This window comes from Opisthocomus hoazin, chromosome 27 (assembly GCF_030867145.1).
Source record: "Opisthocomus hoazin isolate bOpiHoa1 chromosome 27, bOpiHoa1.hap1, whole genome shotgun sequence".
NCBI lineage: Eukaryota > Metazoa > Chordata > Aves > Opisthocomiformes > Opisthocomidae > Opisthocomus > Opisthocomus hoazin.
Genome location: NC_134440.1, coordinates 5,015,493 through 5,034,457, shown reverse-complemented (window position 1 = coordinate 5,034,457; position 18,965 = coordinate 5,015,493). Strand labels below are relative to the sequence as shown.

The following is an 18,965-nucleotide window of genomic DNA, read 5'->3' as shown; positions in this document are numbered from 1 at the left end:
CCAGCCCTGTCCCTCTCCCTATAGATCGGTTCCCCCCCCATTGCCGTGTCCCTCATCCTATAGCCCTGACCCCCCCCATAGCCCAGTCCCCCCTCACATAGCCCCGACCCCCTCCCTATAGCCCTGTCCCCCCCCATAGCTCTGTCCCCCCCAATAGCCCTGACCCTCTCCCTATAGCCATGACCCCCCTCACAGCCCTGAACCCCCCATAGCCCTGACCCCCACCCCACAGCTCCTTCCCCCCCCTCCCGGGCCCCCTCCACCGCCCCCCCGGCCACGCCCCTCAGCGCCCCCCTCCTCGGCGCCTCAGGCGGCGCGGCCCAATCCCGTTATCCCGCCGTGCCCTAGACGCGCTTCCATTGGACGAGACGGCGGAGCGACGAGGCGCCGAGCCAACGGAAGCCGGTACCGCGGGAGGCGGGGGGCGGGACATCCTGCGGGCCGGGCCGTCCCCGCCCCGCTGCCCGGTGCTGCCCGCGGCCTGGGCCTCCGCCGCCGCCGCCCCGCCCCGCGGCCGCCATGCCGCACAGCTTCAAGCCCGGAGACCTGGTCTTCGCCAAGATGAAGGGCTACCCGCACTGGCCGGCCCGGGTGAGAGCGCGGGGCCGCGTCGGCCGGGGCACGCGTCGGGCGGGGGGCACGCACCGGGCGGGGGGCACGCACCGGGCGGGGGCGGGCCGGGCCGCGCCGGGCCGGGCCGGGGTCTCGAACTGGGATGGAGATCCCGAACCGGCACGGGCACGGGCACGGGCACACGGAGCGGCCCCTGGCGCGGGATGAGGGGCCCGTGCCGGGACGGGGAGGCCGTAACGGTACCCGTAACAGGATGGGGAGCCGGGACCGGCATAGGGCGGCCTGTACGGGGATGGGGGACCTGGTACCAGCACCCGTACTGGGACGGGGGGCCGGTACCGGCACGAAGGACCTGTGCCGGCACCTGTACTGGGATATGCACCCGGTACCAGCACGAAGGACCTGGTACCAGTGCCCGTACTGGGATGTGCACCCGGTACAGGCACTTAGGACCTGGTACCAGCACCCGTACTGGGATGGAGGGCCAGTACCGGCACCCGTACTGGGATGTGGACCCAGTACAGGCACTTAGGACCTGGTACCAGTGCCTGTACTGGGATGGAGGGCCGGTACCGGCACTTAGGACCTGTACCGGCATCCGTACTGGGATGTGCACCCGGTACTGGCATGAAGGACCTGGTACCAGCACCCGTAGTGGAATGGAGATCCCATAACGGCACCCATACCAGGATGGGGAGCTGGTACTGGCATGGAGCATCCCGTACTGGGATGGGAGGTCCCATACTGGGATAGGGGACCCATACCAGTATCTATCCCGGCATCTGGACCCAGTACCAGGACGAGGGACCTGTACCAGCAGCCGTACTGGGGTGGGGAGTCCCAGACCCATACTGGGTTGGGATGTCCTATACTGCGATGGGCGGTCCCGTTCCAGTACCTGTACTGGGATGGGGACCCCATACGGGAATGGGTCATCCTGTACCCGAATGGGGGACCCCATGTTGGCACCTGTACTGGGATGAGGGTCCAGTACTGGAGTCGAGATCCTGTGCAGGCATCCATGCTGGGAGGGGAGCCCAGAACCAGGACCTGTTCTGTCATGGGGTCCTGCACTGGGGTGGGGGTCCCACACCAGCACCCGTACTGGGGTTTGATCCTGGGAGCAGGGTGCCGTGTTGGTACCTGTACCAGGATGGAGAAACCCAGACTGGGACGGGGGTCTGGGACTGGAATTGGGGTCCCAGGCTGGGGGTCCCACACTGGCACCCGCACCGAGGAGAGACGGGGGGTCCCACACGGGTGTCTGTACCTGGCAAGGGATGGGGGAGACCTGGGGACCCCTCACTAGGAGGGTGTTGGACAGCCCTGTGCAAGGGCACCTGGGACCCCCCCTCCCACCCTGAGCCCTCTCTTTTGACCTGCACCCCGGGGAGACCCTGCCCCCCTGGGGGTAACCCCACGGGGCCTCGGCCTCCACCCACCAGGACACCTGGCCTGGGGTCCCTCTCTGTTGCTGGGGTGACCCCTGCCACCCCCTTCCCCTGCTGCGCTCGGGACCCTGGCGCTCCAGGCACCCTGTCCCCATGGGGGTGTCCCCCCAGCATCCCATCTGCCCTTCACCCTCCATCCTCATCCTCCCACTACCCAGCAGGACCCTGCCCCTGTAGAGCCCCCCCCCCATTCCCATTCTCAGTCTGGATGTCCCCCACTGGGTGGGGACAGGGTTCCGGGGCTCTGTCCCTTCGCGGGGACGGTTTGGGGAGGCAGCGCCTGGGTGTGATGCGTGCGGGGGGCTGCGGCTGAGCGCTCCCGAGGCGCGGGGTCGGAGGGTGCTGGTGCGGTTTCGGGGTGCAGATGGGGTGATGGAGCGCGTGCGGCGGGGGATGGCTGGTCCCGCCGGCCGGGTGACAGCGTTGTGTCATGGTGGAGAGCCGGAGGAGCGGGCAGAGCGGGGGCCCGTGCTGGACGTGCTCACGGGGGGAGTGCGAGGCGGCTCGGGGGCTCGGATGGGGTCTGCGGTGGTCCCCGGCGCCGTGGAGGGCAAGGCAGGTTCGTCTGCTGAAGGTGTCTGATGGGAAGAGACTGGCAGGTGGAAACCGTGCGGGATTGGGGCCGGCAGGTACCGGGGAGGCTCAGGGTTCCGGAGACGACGCTGCTTGGCCGCACCACGCCGTGAGATCTGGGATGCCGTCCCTGCGCTGCCGTGGCTGACCTGGCACCGAGACGACTCGGTCCTTCCAGGAGAGCCCTCGCGCTGCCGGCGTCTGCAGCCCCTCCTGCTTTAGCTCGCTTGCGCTTTTGGGGAAGGCTCCCCCCCCGCCCCGAAGACCTCCCCAGCAGCCCCTCGCACCCCGAGGCTCCCGCCTGCGGCTCTGCCCGCAGCCTGCGCCACGTGGAGCAGCGAGACGGGTGCTGGAGCCCGTGGGAAGAAGACGGGGTGGCCCACGCGTCCTGCTGGCAGCGGGGCTTTTCCTGCGGCCGGTCTCCAGCCAGGAAGGACCCTCAGGTCGCCCCCGTTGGAGCAATCGCCCCCCGCCCCGGGCTGGAGGGGGCTTCCCTCGGGCGTCCCCCCCGAGGCGGCTGGTGCGATGGATCTCTGGGGAGTAGCACAAGGCCCGCGTTTCCCTGGGCGCTGAGCCCGGCGGTGGAGAGACGACCTCGCGCTGAGCTCTAGCCGTAGAGCATCCGTGCCGGATCCCTTCTGTTACTCTTCTAGAGATCCCGCCGGGCCCCGACGCCGCAGTGGGACTCCTGCCCGTAGCACGGTCCCCAGCCGGGTGCTTGCTTGCCGTGCTTGCCTCCAAGTGGGTGCGGGTGCCAGAGGCCAACGCCAGGGCTGACGTGCCTCGCGGAGGACGTGCTCAAGCCGCTCTCTCTGACCACCTCCTGCTTTGGGTTTCCTTTCAGATCGATGACATCGCGGACGGCGCTGTGAAACCCCCACCGAACAAGTACCCCATCTTCTTCTTCGGCACCCACGAGACGTAAGCGCTGCCTCGCCCCCCTCTCTGGGCTTTGACCTCGCTGCCTCTGCTCCGGGCTCACCTCTGCTTTGTTTCTCTCCAGCGCCTTCTTGGGCCCTAAAGATCTCTTCCCTTATGAAAAATATAAAGACAAATATGGGAAACCAAACAAGAGGAAAGGCTTCAACGAGGGATTGTGGGAAATCCAGAACAACCCTCACGCCAGTTACAGTGCCCCTGCGGTGAGTGCGGCCCCTCGCGGCGGGGGGCTGCCGGCCCCCCATCCCTCCTCTCTGCCGAGCCGCTCTCCTTTTGCTGCTTCTCATTGCTCCGGTGCCTACGCGCTTCCAGCTCGCAGATCGGCTTTCTCGGGGTTGAAGTAACTTCCCTGCCCTGCCCTCTCCCTCCTCCTCCTCCTCTGGAAGCAGACACCTTTGCCCCATCTTCAAGGTGCAACCACAGATGCGCTTTGTGCCGCTTGCCCCCAAACCACGGAGGATTTCATTGTCAGAGGGAGAACTTGGGGCTCGCTCGTCCCCAGCTCGCAGACCTGCGTGTGGACTGTTGGGCAGTCCCCCTCTTCGTCCGTGGCCGAGGCTCTGAGCCAAAAGCCGCCGGGCTGCTCCTCCAGCGGGCTTCAGAGCAGGCCGGGAGATGGCTCTTTGCTGTTAGTTGCTTGCGTAGGCATTTCGTAACCGTAATCGCGTGACACAATTTATTGTATAGCGAGCTTCAAAGAAGGCGTCCAAAGCAGCTTCGTAGGCAGTTGGTGTGAAGAGGCCGAGGAAGGTTTTTAAGGTGAGCTACGAGGCCAAGGTGGTCTGGAGGCAGGCAGGCGGAGGGAGCGAGTCCCCTTGGCTGTGCTGCCGCCGGTGCGGGAGAGAGGATTGGTTTGAGTAGCTGAGGGAGATGGTCGGACCCGAGACTGTGACTGTAGGGTAAGGTGAGCCTGTGGAGATGCTTGACAACCTGGAGAAAAGCTTCGGCTTGTTGGGCAGGAGGTTGGTGGTGGTGAGGGAGACAGCACCCGCGTTGTTCAGGGGCTCCACCGTGAACTGGCAGCAGGAGTGAGGAACCTATTGGTGAAGGGCCTGCTGTGGCTGAGGGACCGAGGCAACGCCGATGGCCCCAGCAAGGCTGAGGGTTCACCAACGTCAGCTGCGTTTTGTGGCCAAAATGCCTGGAGGAGCAGAAGAAGAGACTGAAGTAGAGGTCTTTTTTGGTTTTGTGACCTAAATGAAGGAGGTGCCCGGAACAGTCAAGGACGAGGAGAAGCTTTCCAGCAGGAAGGCTCCAGCACTGGAAGAATCCCAGCTCTAGGAAACCCCTTGGGTGTGATATCCATCCATGAGGAACCTCATGATGGGCTGGTGAGCAGCCAGGAGACCTTCCCTACGCCTACGTGGGAGCGAGGGAACAGGATGCAGGAGATCCCAACTGGGAAGAGCGGTGGCCGCCACGCTGGACTTCTGTGGACCTTTCCCGTGGGGAAGACGTGCGCTGTGCTTTGATGGTGAAGCCGTCAGAGAAGGAAGAAGCCTGACCCGAGCCGCGGGCTGGTGGCCAGCCCGCCGGAGGAACGGCTGCTCCCGGACGACGGAGGGGACGCTGAACCGAGCCGCCCGGCCCCGCTTGTCTGGCGCTGTCAGGGCAGAGGAGGGCGGGGGTCCGCGCGCCCGGGGGGGCCGTCGGGTCTAGGCTTCTCCGGGGGGGCGTCGGCAGAGCACGAGGATGGAGGGAGAGGGGAGCGAGGCGGCAGCAGCCGCGCTGGGAGATCTGGAGGGAAGGCGTTGCTGGTGGTCTCGGGGTGGGGGCTTGGGAAGGGGTCACAGCGGAGTTAGCAGGGGGTCGGCTGAGCGTCCTCGTTGTCCCCCTGCCTCAGAGCCACGCCGAAGGGTTCTGTGCCGGGAGGGGAGGCTGCACACACACCTCTGCATGCGCACCTCTGCTCAGCTCTGCCGTCCGTCGCTTTGTCACCCTGCTGTGCCCCTGCTGCTCCCCCTGATGTGCTGCGGGCCCCCTGGGGCGATAACACAACTCTTGTCTCCGCTGTCTCTAGCCTGCGAGCTCCTCCGACAGCGACGTTCCCGAGAACGACCCGATGGGGGGAAGCGATGCAGGTGACGATGAGGAGGACGCTGCCATGGCTGCCGTCGCTGCAGAGAAAATGGAAAGCGATGAAGACTCGGATCGAGGCAGCGACCACAGCGGGCTCAAGCGAAAATCGCTGGCGATGAAAGTGAGTGTGGGCTGAGGCGGTTCCGTGCGGTGGGGACGGGAGGGTGTCCTGCGCACCTTGGGTCCGCCGCTGAGCTGCAGCTTTCATCCACCACGCACCGTGTCGAACCCAGCGTGGCAGGAGGTGGTGAAGAAACCAACTCCTCCTGGATTCTCTGGTGGGAAATGGGGTTCGGTGCGTGTCTGGGGGTCTCGCAGCTGGTGGGATGGCCCAGCCCGGGTGTGGTTTGCAGCCCGGAGGAGAAACCAGAGCTGCGGATCTCTGCCGAGTGCACGTGGCTGCTCTTGCAGGGCCAGCTGGGAAGAGCTGGGCAAAGCCCTTTCCCAGCAAGCGCTGGGTTTCTGCTGTGGGTGGAGGGGGAGCGGGCTGCTCTCACGTCGTCAATTCTCGGTTATCAGATGCCGGTGGCAAAACGTCTTCGGAAATCCTCCAGTGACCTGGATCAGGGCAGCCCCTCCCTGACAGAAGAGGAGAACTCGGAAACGTCTTCTGAGTCGGAAAAAAACAGTGACCAGGTGAGAAGGGTTTGGGATGCGCTTGTATGGAGGCTGGCAGGGTGGTGGGGAAAGGGCTGTAGGAAAAGGGTCACTGTCTGGGGGGGCAATGGCTTGGGGAGCCTGACTGGATTCTGAAACCATCGTGAGACTGTTCCTCGTTTCTTCTTTTCCTCCAGGACTTCACTCCTGAGAAGAAGCCAGTGGCCAGGGCTCCCCGGAGGATGCCAGCAGCGGGGAGAAAGAAGAAGGTAAAAGACCCTGAGTCTGCAGTGCAGCGGGGGGGGAAGCCAGAGAGGAATCTGGGGTCTGTGCTGCCTGGAGCGGGACCGGGGGGTGGCAGGGCTCTGCCACGGGCTCAGTGAGGGCCAGCGCTAGGAGGGACCTCGCTGATGCCGCAGCGACCCGGCTGTGCCCCGTGCTGCGTGTTTTGGGGCACGCCGCTGAGCCACTGCCACCCCCCATCCCACACCACTCTGTGCCTGCAGAAGGTGCAGTCCGGCTCCGACTCGGACTCCAAAGTGGACTCGGATTTGGAAGTGGGAAACGCGACGGTGGACATGACCAAGTCGGACTCCAACTCCGATTCCGACTCGGATGTGTCTGTGAAGAAGGCTCCGCGGGGCAGGAAACCAGGTAACACCAAGGACGCTCCTTCCACCGCTGCTGGCTTCCTCTGCACCAAGAGCGCGTGAGGCTGGGGCTCCAGGGTCCCCTTCTGCTGGGGACACCATCCAGCCCCCATCTGAACAGCCCTCTGTTTTGGGGCTGTTTCGACAGAGGGACAGTCAGGGCTCCTGCTGAACTTCTCCCCGTTGTCTTGCAGCTGAGAAGCCCCCTCCCAAGCCCCGCGGCAGGAAACCAAAGCCCGAGCGTGTCCCGACCAGCTCCAGCAGTGACAGGTGAGATAGCTGGGACACCGTCACCCTCGGGGCTGGGCTGGAGGGTCACCCACCGCCCCTCCGCACAGGGGGTCCGAGCGTGCTCTGCCCTTTGCAGTGACAGCGACAGCGACGTGGACCGCATCAGCGAGTGGAAGAGGCGGGATGAGGAACGACGGCGGGAGCTGGAGGAGAAGCGGAAGAGGGAGCAGGAGGAAGAGATCCGTCGGCTCCGGGAGCAGGAGAAGGAGGAGAAAGAGAAGAGGAAGGAGAAAGCGGAGAAGAGCGAGGAGATGCACTCGGACTCAGACAGCAGCGCAGAGGATGAAGTGGCCAAAAAGGGCCGGAAAGGTCGGGCCAAGGCCCCATCCTCCTCGGACTCTGAGTTGGAGCTGGAGAAAGAGGTGAGAGCGGAGCCGTGGGGAGCTGGGGACAAACAGCCCGTCCTCACAGGTCAGGGCAGCGGGGATCTCCAGGAGCGGCAGGGACCTGCTGTCCCGGTCTTTTTTCACCCTGGGGTGGCCCACACAGCACTGGGAAGGGTTGTGTCCATAGGGAGCTCTTCTCCTGGCCCAGGACACCCCATCCAGCTGTGGGTCTCACATCTCCATGACACCCTCCCTCCCACCAGTCATCGGATTTGCTCCACTGCCCTCCCCGGAGCCCGGAGGGGCATCAGTGGGATTCGGCTGAAGCACAGGGGAGGGTTGCAGGGGGCTCGCAGAGCCGTGCTGCCCGTGGTCAGAGGCGAGGTCGCCCTTCTAGCATGGCAGGTTCTTCCCCGTGGAGCGGGGCCGGGAAAGCAGCCTGAAGATCTTGCGGTCTGGAAGGATGCATGGGTCTGCCCGTGGGTCACTGCGGGCTGGGTGGGCCGCTTTAGGTACCAGAACACTGACTTCTGAAGCAGCGCACTGCTGCGCTGGAACCCGAGTCCCGTTTTATCCCAGGTGGGGGATGCCCCTGCCCCCAGGCTGACCTGCCGCAGTGGCGGGGTGGGTGGCGGGGTGGGTGCCGGATCGCGCCCGGCCGGGGCACTGCCTCCCTCCCGCAGCAGGGAGGGCTCTGCCGCTCTCGCCTGCATTGTTCTCTCCTCCAAGGTAAAGAAGCCGGCGAAGAAGCAGCCCTTGGAGTTGTCAAGGAAACCGAATCAGAAGGAGAAGAGGGGCCGAGCGGAGGAGAAACCGCGGAACAAGTCAGCATCTCCCCTCCCCGCGTCGACGCTTTCCTCCTCTGGGGCCAGGGCTGTTCCTTGCGGCTGCCCAGCCCTCCACGGTGACACCGCGGGGTGGGGATGGGGCTCCCGTGGAGCTGCCCCCGGGCCAGCAGCACCCATGGAGGGGCTGGGCCGCTGCTCCCCTCCTGTCTCCTGGAGCTGGAGGGGCTGGAGGAGGCGTTGGGGGGCACCAGGCTGAGCTTCCCTGGTGTTTCCTGTCTCGCAGGGAAAAGTCCTTGGGGTATGGCTTTGGGGCTTTGCCTTGCTGCAATCCCAGGAAGCCGGGGCGTGGGGGAGCTGCTGTCTCCAGGCTCCTGGCTGCCTTTGAGCTGGGCGTGGGAGCGTGGGTGGAGTGCGGCAGGGCGCTGCTGCCTGGCTTGGCCGGCGGGCAGGCCGGGGGGATGCGCTGGTGTGTGCCGTCACCCTGCTCGTTAGCCCGGCAACAGGTGGCTGGTTTCACCTCAGCGATCTTACCGCTTTCCTTTCCCTCCCACAGACCTTTGAAAGTGGAACGAGGCCGGAAGAAATCTGACCTGATCCCCGAGAGGAGGATGGAGAAGAAGAAGGGTGAGAGCACCGTTGCTTGCTGTGACAGAGGAGAGGGAGAGAAGGGATCCACGGTTGGTGCCCCCATCCCAGGGAAAGGGAGGGATCTTCCCAGCACTGCTGTGGTCCCGACATCGTCGTGGAGACTGTTTACAGGGTGTGCAGGGACCGTGAGCTTCCCTACATACGTCCCCTCCTGATTTCGGCGCGTCCCAACCCGTCCTCTCCAGAGGGGCTCCCGGGGCTGGGTTTGACCTTGGAGACGCAGGAGGACCCCAAACTCTCGCTGGGGGGGAGCGGTCCCGGGCTGCGGGCTGTGCTCTCCTCCAGCGGCCTGATGCCTCGACCTGTCTCTCTTGTTGCTCCAGAGCCCACGGTCGAGGAGAAACTTCAGAAACTTCACAGCGAGATCAAGTTTGCCCTGAAGGTGGATAACCCGGTGAGTGCCCGGGAGCGCTGGCCTGGCCTGGGAGGTCCCTGCTCGTCGTCTTCTCCTCGGCCACCGCCTGAGCCTTGCCTGGCTGCGGAACTGGGGGCTGCTCAGCCTGGCTGAGCCTCCTCTGCCCGCTCTGGAATGCTGGGTGGCATTAGGGGACCCTGCAGGGAGACTTCCAGGCAGCTTCTGATCTCGGCGCCGTCCTTGCAGGACATCAAGCGATGTCTGAATGCGCTGGAGGAGCTGGGCACGCTCCAGGTCACCTCTCACATCCTCCAGAAGCACACCGACGTGGTGGCTACACTGAAAAAGGTAGGGTGGAGGGCCGAGTGCCTGCCTGGGGGGAGCGAGGAGCCTCCTTGGGCCACCCCAGCTCCAGGGGCATCCCTCCTCCCTCTTTCTGGCGCAGATCCGTCGCTATAAAGCAAACAAGGACGTGATGGAGAAAGCTGCCGAAGTCTACACCCGGTTGAAGTCACGTGTCCTGGGACCAAAGATGGAGGCGATCCAGAAAGCCAACAAAGCCGGGCCTGAGAAGGACAAGGGGGAGACGGAGAAGGGCCAGGAGAAGCTTTCGGGTGGGGAGACACGGAACGAGAAGAGGGAAGAGGAGACGAATGCTGGTAACGCTCCCTGCACATGCCGGGGCGGTTCCCTGCCCTGTCCGGGCACGTAGCGATCCCGGGGCCCTTCTCGGGGCACGGCCCAGCCCGCTGGGGTCACGAATGGGGACACGAGTGGGGACACGACCCGACCCTCTGGGGACCGGGGACACAAGCAGGGGTGGCTCTTGGCCTTGGTGGTGGAGGCCCTTGCTCACTGGAGTGCCAGGAGTGGGAAGGGATCGAACATTGAGCGCTCGCGGCAGTGAGAGCAGAGGGCAAACCTCGACGCCCACGCCCTGGCTTTGGGTGCCTCTGGGCTGATTTTTAGGCCAAGACGGCTCCTCGCTGCCAGCGCGAGCGCTGGTCCAAGGCTCTGGGGAGAAGGAGGAATGCGGAGACGCCCTTGGACCCTGGCTCGGGCTCTTGCGCGGGCAGCTGGTGATGGGGATCTTCCACCGCTGGGGCCGGGTCCCTGCCTGGGGACGTCCTGGTGATGCTGCAAGAGCCTTCCCGGAGGAGCTGATGGGGAAAATCCGCTCCGACGCCTGCCTCTGGGCTTGGGGATGGAGTCTTTGGGACCCTTCTCCTAGCTATCGAGGTCAGGCCAGGCCTGGGGTCCCCTTGGGCTTGGCTGGGTGTCCCTTGCCTGGATGGGGACAGCGTTTGGGTGGGGGTCCTCGGCGTTCCCAGCCCCTCGTGGGTCAGGGGGGAGGAGGTCTGCCGTGGGGACCCGGCTGGCTGAGCCTCTCTTTTCCCTTCAGACTTGTCGGGTCCTGTGAATGGCGAGTCCCTGTCCCAAAAAACAGAGGGCACGGAGGGGAAGGACAAAAGCCAAGGGCCGGGAGCTGGGGAGTCGGAGGCGTCCGTCGAGGAGACCCACAACAAGTGAGCGTGCGAGGGGCAAAGCTGGGGGCTCGGCACCTCTCCTCGGCCCGCTGCCAAGCTGGGTGCTTGGATGGAGGATCTGGGGGGTCTCGGGGGTCGTGGTGGGCTTTTCCCAGCTTGGGAAGGAGCCTGGGGGCACAGGGCATGGCGGACGCTCGCTGAGGCGCCTGTGCTCTCCCCCAACAGCGTGCAGGACTATCCCAAGGCCGAGCGAGCTGGGCCGGAGCGAGCCCGCGGGGAGTCGGAGGCTGTGGACGATGCGGAGGAGAGCTGAGGACGCAGCTCCCGCCCGGAGGAGGAGGCGGTGGAGGGGCTGTCGAGGGTGACCGGCCGCTGCCGCGTCCCCTGCTCGAGTTACTTCACGAAGTCACACAGTAGTGATGTCCTAGGTCTTGTTCTGTGCCCCTGGCCCCGCGAACGCACCGACCGCGGGGGCCTGTGCTGGTGGTCTGTGTTTGTCCCCCTTTTTTTTGTTTTATTTTTTTTTTTCCTTTTTTTTTTTTCATTTTGTTTTTCCCTCTTACCTAATTTCTTGTGATTTCGACCGACATGAAATGAATATAAAGGGTTTTTTAATTGTTCTGGTTTGGCTGCAGCCGGCAACAAAAAAGCGCCACGCGGCCGCCCCTCCCCCCGCCGGGGTGCGGAGCAGAATGGAAAGAAACAGGCAGAACCTGGTGGGTCGGGATAAGGGCAGTTTAACAGAACAGCAAAGAGAGGGAACAGCAACAACAACGATACAGATGAGGAGAAAACACAACACAAACCGCACGACCCACAGAGCCGTTCTGCCAGACCGGACCGGCGCCGCGCGCTCCCGAGCCGCGAGAGAGTTCCCGCCCCCCAGGTCCCCCCCACCGGAACCCAGCATGACGGCACATGGCATGGAATGCCCTGCTCTGTTGGGCCAGGTGGGGTCAGCCCCCCCAGCTGTGCCCCTTCCCTGGATTCCAGTGAAAATGAACCCTGTCCTGGCCGAACCCAGGACATTATCCACCCCTTATTCCATACCATCTATGTCATGCCCAGGTCCCCCATTGTCCAGTTGATCACCACCACTTCTCCTGTCTCCAGATACCATTCCCTTAGTCTATGGATCATCACTCTAAAGTGTCCGTTGAATCCATTTAATCCATGACTTCGGGCTCCATCTGTTGTAATGGTCTTCTGTAGCAGGAGAGGTGATGTGTGGTGATGGGCGGTCACTTGCTGCATCCGGAGCTCACAGCTGATGTATCTGGTGCAGCCCGTGCCCACAGTCTGCAGGTTGGAGACGTCGATCTTGATGAAGTTGCTGGGTACCAGTTGTTGAAAACCAGGTCCAGTTCCATCATCGCTGTGCTCTGCTAGGTTTCATCAAAAAGTCCATCCTTCTTTAATCTGGACGATTCTTACTATTATACTATTGGTATAACATATCACAGAATCACAGAATGGTAGGGGTTGGAAGGGACCTCTGTGGGTCACCCAGCCCAACCCCCTGCCCAAGCAGGGTCACCTACAGTAGGCTGTAGAGGACCTTGTCCAGGTGGGTCTTGAATATCTCCCGAGAAGGAGACTCCACAGCCTCCCTGGGCAGCCTGGGCCAGGGCTCCATCACCCTCAGAGGGAAGAAGTTCTTCCTCGGGTTCAGACAGAACTTCCTCTGCTTCAGTTTGTGCCCGTTGCCCCTTGTCCTGTCGCTGGGCACCACTGAACAGAGTCTGGCCCCATCCTCCTGACCCCCACCCTGCAGATATTTAGAGGCATTTCTAAGGTCCCCTCTCAGCCTTCTCTTCTCCAGGCTGAACAAGCCCAGCTCCCTCAGCCTTTCCTCGCAGGAGAGATGCTCCAGTCCCCTCATCATCCTCGCAGCCCTGCGCTGGACTCTCTCCAGTAGCTTCTCATCTTTCTTGAACTGGGGAGCCCAGAACTGGACAGAGTACTCCAGATGAGGCCTCACTAGGGCAGTGTAGAGGGGAAGGAGAACCTCCCTTGATAATATATAAATATAACAATTATAACAGTGATAACAGACAGTGACAGGGTTATTTAACAATTAACTTTATACAATTTATGTATTTATGGACTATTCTCACCCAAAATCAAATCCACATGAGGTACACATCGGACTTCCCCATCCTTCCGCATTACCCACCAGGTACACCCAGGTCCTTGAGCAAAAGCAATCCCACGGACGGGCTTGCCTTTGCCCGAGGCAGGACTAACCCAAACCGTCTTCCCTAACAGCCTCACAATCACAGGCCCTGGTTCTCATGGGGGACTTCAACCACCCGGACATCAGCTGGGAAGACCATACAGCTAGGCAGGCGCAATCCAGGGGGTTCCTGCAAGTGGTGGAGGAACCAACAAGGAAAGGCGCTCTGCTGGACCTTGTATTAACAAACAAGGACGGACTGGTGGAGGATGTGAAGGTCAGAGGTAGACTCGGCTACAAGTTCAGGATCCTGCGTGGAGGAAGCAGGGCGATAAGCAGGATCAAAACCTTGGACCTCAGGAGGGCTAACTTTGGCCTCTTCAAGGAGCTACTGGGAGGAATCCCGTGGGCCAGGGCTCTTGAAGGCAGGGGGGTCCAAGAGTGCTGGTTGCTCTTTAAACGTCACTTCCTCCATGCTCAGGAGTGGTGCATCCCCCTGAGAAAGAAATCGAGCAAAGGAGGCAGGAGACCTGCATGGTTAAACAAGGAGCTTCTAGCGGAGATCAGGTGGAAGAGAAAGGTCCATGGAATGTGGAAAGAGGGACAGGCCACTTGGGAAGAGTACAGGAACGTGGTGAGAGCATGCAGGGATGCGACGAGGAAGGCCAAGGCCCACCTGGAATTGAAGCTGGCAAGGGATGTCAAAAAAAACAAGAAGGGCTTCTTCAACTCCATCAGCAGCAAAAGGAAGGCTAGGGACAATGTGGGGCCGCTGCTGAACGAGGCGGGTGTCCTGGTGACGGAGGATGTAGAGAAGGCAGAGCTAATGAATGCCTTCTTTGCTTCAGTCTTCAGTGCCAAGGCAGGCCCTCAGGAATCCCAGGCCCCAAAGATAAGAGAGGAAGGCTACAAAGAGGATGACTTTCCCTTGGTCGAGGAGGACTGTGTGAGGGATCGCTTAAGTGATCTGGATGCCCACAAATCCATGGGCCCTGATGGAATGCACCCACGAGTGCTGAGGGAGCTGGCGGATGTCATTGCTGAGCCACTCTCCATCATCTTTGAGATGTCCTGGAGGACAGGAGAGGTGCCCGAGGACTGGAGAAAGGCCAGTGTCACTCCAATCTTCAAAAAGGGCAAGAAGGAGGACCCAGGGAACTACAGGCCGGTCAGCCTCACCTCCATCCTGGGAAAGTGATGGAGCAGCTTATCCTGGAGGTCATCAACAAGCAAGTGGAGGAAAAGAAGGTTCTCAGGAGTAGTCAGCATGGATTCACCAAAGGGAAATCATGCCTGACCAATCTAATAGCTTTCTACGATGACATGACTGGCTGGGTAGATGAAGGGAGAGCCGTGGATGTTGTCTGCCTTGACTTCAGCAAGGCTTTCGACACAGTCTCCCATAATATCCTCCTAGGGAAGCTGAGGAAGTGTGGGCTGGATGAGTGGTCAGTGAAGTGGATTAAGAACTGGCTGAATGGCAGAACTCAGAGGGTTGTCGTCAGCGGCGCTGAGTCTGGTTGGAGGCTGGTAACTAGTGGTGTCCCTCAGGGGTCAGTACTGGGCCCAGCCTTGTTTAACTTCATCAGCGACCTGGATGAAGAGTTAGAATGTACCCTCAGCAAGTTTGCTGATGACACCAAACTGGGAGGTGTGGTAGATACACCAGAAGGCTGTGCTGCCATTCAGCGTGACCTGGACAGGCTGGAAAGCTGGGCAGAGAGGAACCTGATGAGGTTCAACAAAGGCAAATGCAGGGTCCTGCAGCTGGGGAGGAACAACTCCATGCATCAGTACAGGCTTGGGGCGGACCTGCTGGAGAGCAGCTCTGCGAGAGGGACCTGGGTGTCCTGGGGGACGACAGGTTGACCATGAGCCAGCAGTGTGCCCTGGCTGCCAAGAAGGCCAATGGCATTCTGGGGTGCATTAGGAGGAGTGTGGCCAGCAGGTCGAGGGAGGTTCTCCTTCCCCTCTACACTGCCCTAGTGAGGCCTCATCTGGAGTACTCTGTCCAGTTCTGGGCTCCTCAGTTCAAGAAAGATGAAGAGCTACTGGAGAGAGTCCAGCGGAGGGCTACAAGGATGGTGAGGGGACTGGAGCATCTCTCCTGCGAGGAGAGGCTGAGCGAGCTGGGCTTGTTCAGCCTGGAGAAGAGAAGGCTGCGAGGGGACCTAATATATACTTACAAATATCTGCAGGGTGGGTGTCAGGAGGATGGGGCCAAGCTCTTTTCAGTGGTGCCCAGCGACAGGACAAGGGGCAATGGGCACAAACTGAAGCAGAGGAAGTTCTGTCTGAACATGAGGAAGAACTTCTTCCCTCTGAGGGTGACGGAGCACTAGAACAGGCTGCCCAGGGAGGCTGTGGAGTCTCCTTCTCTGGAGGTATTCAAGACCCGCCTGGACAAGGTCCTCTACAGCCTACTGCAGATGACCCTGCTTCGGCAGGATGGTTGGACTAGATGACCCACAGAGGTCCCTTCCAACCCCTACCATTCTGTGATTCTGTGATTCTGTGATTCTGTGAACATGTTCCGCATGTGCACTACAGGGACTTTATCCCCTTCTACTGGGCGCTGAGGTTTTGACTGGGCAGGACCAGCCCGGTTGGTGGACCCTCTGGTGTTAACCAACCAGGTGGCCTTTGCTAAATGGGTATCCCAATTTTTGAAAGTCCCACCCCCCCATTGCTCTCAAAGTGGTTTTTAGCAGCCCATTGTACTGCTCGATCTTTCCAGAGGCTGGTGCATGGTAGGGGATGTGATACACCCACTCAATACCGTGTTCTTTGGCCCAGGTGTCTATGAGGCTGTTGCGAAAGTGAGTCCCGTTGTCCGACTCGATTCTTTCGGGAGTGCCATGTCGCCACAGGACTTGTTTTTCCAGGCCCAGGATGGTATTCCGGGCAGTGGCATGGGGCACAGGGTAGGTTTCCAGCCATCCGGTGGTGGCCTCCACCATTGTGAGCACATAGCGCTTGCCTTGGCGGGTTTGTGGCAGTGTGATGTAGTCAATCTGCCAAGCCTCCCCGTATTTATATTTTAGCCATCGTCCTCCATACCACTGAGGCTTTACCCGCTTGGCTTGCTTGATTGCAGCGCATGTCTCACATTCATGGATAACCTGTGCAATAGTGTCCATAGTCAAGTCCACCCCTCGGGCACGAGCCCATCTGTATGTCGCGTCTGTTCCTTGGTGGCCCGAGGTGTCATGGGCCCACCGAGCTATAAACAGTTCACCCTTATGTTGCCAGTCCAGATCCACCTTAGCCACTTCAATCTTAGCAGCCTGATCCACCTGGTGGTTGTTTTGATGTTCCTCAGTGGCCCAACTCTTAGGGACGTGGGCGTCCACGTGACGGACTTTTACAACCAACTGCTCCAGCCGGGCAGCAATATCTTGCCACAATGGGGCAGCCCAGATAGGTTTGCCTCTGCGCTGCCAGTTGTTCTTCTTCCATTGCTGCAGCCACCCCCACAAGGCATTGGCCACCATCCAGGAGTCGGTGTAAAGACAGAGCACTGGCCACTTCTCTCGACTGGCGATGTCTAAAGCCAGCTGGATGGCTTTCACCTCTGCAAACTGGCTGGACTCACCTTCTCCCTCGGCAGTTTCCGTGACTTGTCGTGTAGGGCTCCATACAGCAGCCTTCCACCTCCGCTGCTTCCCCACAATGCGACAGGACCCATCCGTGAACAGGGCATACTGTTTCTCATCTTCTGGCAGCTGGTTATACAGTGGGGCCTCTTCAGCACGTGTCACCTCCTCCTCTGGCGATGCTCCAAAATCTTTGCCTTCTGACCAGTCCATGATTACCTCCAGAATTCCTGGGCGACTGGGGTTTCCCATTCGGGCGCGCTGGGTGATCAGCGCGACCCACTTACTCCGCGTAGCATCGGTGGCATGATGCGTAGAGGGGACCCTCTCTTTGAACATCCAGCCCAGGACCGGCAATCGTGGTGCTAGGAGGAGCTGTGCTTCAGTGCTGACCACTTCTGAAGCAGCTCGAACGCCTTCCTATGCTGCCAGAATCTCTTTTTCAGTGGGAGTGTAGCGGGCCTCGGATCCTTGGTATCCCCGGCTCCAGAACCCCAGGGGTCGACCTCGAGTCTCCCCTGGTGCTTTCTGCCAGAGACTCCAGGCTGGGCCATTCTCCCCGGCTGCGGTGTAGAGCACGTTTTTAACATCTTGCCCTGACCGGACTGGACCAAGGGCTACGGCATGAACTATCTCCCGTTTAATCTGTTCAAATGCCTGTCGTTGCTCAGGGCCCCATTCAAAACCATTCTTCTTCTGGGTCACGTGGTACAGCGGGCTTACAATCTGGCTGTAATTTGGGATGTGCATCCTCCAAAAACCCACAACACCCAGGAAGGTCTGTGCTTCCGTTTTGCTGGTGGGTGGAGACATAGCTGCTATTTTGTTGATGACATCCATTGGGATTTGACGGCGCCCATCCTGCCATTTTATTCCCCAAAACTGGATCTCTTGCGCAGGTCCCTTGACTTTACTTCGCTTAATGGCGAAACCGGCTTTCAGAAGGATCTGAACTATCTTCTCCCCTTTCTCAAAAACTTCCTCCGCGGTGTCACCCCATACAATGATGTCATCGATGTGCTGCAGATGTTCTGGAGCTTCACCCTTTTCCAGTGCAGTCCGGATTAGTCCATGGCAAATGGTGGGACTGTGTTTCCACCCCTGGGGCAGTCGATTCCAGGTGTACTGGATGCCCCTCCAGGTGAAAGCAAACTGTGGCCTGCACTCTGCTGCCAAAGGGATGGAGAAGAATGCATTAGCGATGTCAGTTGTAGCGTAGCACTTGGCTGCCTTTGACTCCAGCTGATACTGAAGTTCTAGCATGTCTGGCACGGCAGCACTCAGCGGTGGTGTGACTTCATTCAGGCCACGGTAGTCTATTGTCGGTCTCCACTCTCCAGTAGATTTTCTCACTGGCCATATGGGACTATTAAAGGGTGAGTGAGTTTTGCTGATTGTTTTACCTCGCAACTCACGGACTCGTGCCTCTAGACTTGAGGTGGGTTTTCCATCCCACTTCCTCATGTCCTCTCCGTGGTCACGCAGGTAGAACCACAGGGTGCCCCGTGGTGTGTAGCCTCTGTACTCTCTCTTCTGAGCAGAGAAACGCTTGCCTCAATAGCTGAGATGCGGGCCCGCACAGGTGGGGAGTAGGACATATCCTCTTTGAATTGCTGGAACTCCCGGGACAATTTATTCACAGCTGAGAGAAGGGAGCAAGAGAGACTTTCCTCATACTGCCGGAGTCTGACAGCCACCTCATCCACTGTTGGTGCCTCCTTACCTTTCCAGTTTACAACTGCCAGTGAGTTGGCATATGAGGATGGTGCGCTCCGCACAAACTTCCTCCACATAGATGCTGTGCACTGGACTTCATCTAGGTCTGTGGGTAACTGGTCATCGTCTGGTTCATAGTAAACCAGCTCCCGCACAGCTAATTCCCTCAAGTACTGAATGCCCCTTTCCATATTGGTCCACTTGCCAGGATAGCATACAAAATCGTCACTGAAGGGGTACCTCCCCCTCACGTCTGACAGAAGTCTCCTCCAGAGGCTGAGGACTTGTTCTTTTTCCCAATGGCTTGGTCAATGCCCCCATCCCTGGCCAGGGATCCCAGCTGGTTGGCTTCCGTGCCCTCTAACTCCAAGCTGCTGGCTCCGTTATCCCAGCACCGCAGCAGCCAGGTGACAATGTGCTCGCCTGGGTGGCGGCTGAAATCTTTCCGCATGTCTCGCAGCTCCCCCAGGGACAGGGACCAGGTGATGATCTCTGTCTCTATCTCCCGCGATGACCCTGGCTCATCGTCATCCCTCCCGGAGCGATCTGCTCTCTTTAGTTTTACCGGGGCGACTGCTGCCGGCACAGGTTGGTCATTGGGCTCAGCCGCCATGCCTGCAGCTGGAGCTGGGGCTGGAGCCCATGCTGTCCCACACCCCCAGCCACTCACAGCTATCCAGCCCCGGGGCAGGTCTCTGCACGATGTTCTTAACAACTTGT

General features: G+C 60.7%; 1 protein-coding gene across 2 annotated transcripts; it reads left to right on the top strand.

Moving 5' to 3' along the window:
- The first annotated feature begins 456 nt into the window (after window positions 1-456).
- Window positions 457-11,375, top strand: HDGFL2 (HDGF like 2). Of its 2 annotated transcripts, XM_075444382.1 has the most exons (16): window positions 457-591; window positions 3,442-3,518; window positions 3,601-3,739; window positions 5,557-5,736; window positions 6,135-6,251; window positions 6,410-6,481; window positions 6,719-6,866; window positions 7,057-7,132; window positions 7,230-7,515; window positions 8,209-8,303; window positions 8,821-8,891; window positions 9,239-9,309; window positions 9,517-9,618; window positions 9,716-9,929; window positions 10,673-10,796; window positions 10,983-11,375. In XM_075444382.1, exons 1-16 carry the CDS (start codon window positions 520-522, stop codon window positions 11,068-11,070), a joined length of 1,932 nt encoding a protein of 643 aa, XP_075300497.1. In that variant the 5' UTR covers window positions 457-519; the 3' UTR covers window positions 11,071-11,375. The 2 variants fall into 2 exon arrangements, with proteins under 2 accessions (XP_075300497.1, XP_075300498.1); XM_075444383.1 differs by lacking the exons at window positions 3,442-3,518; window positions 3,601-3,739.
- Window positions 11,376-18,965: the final 7,590 nt, after the last annotated feature.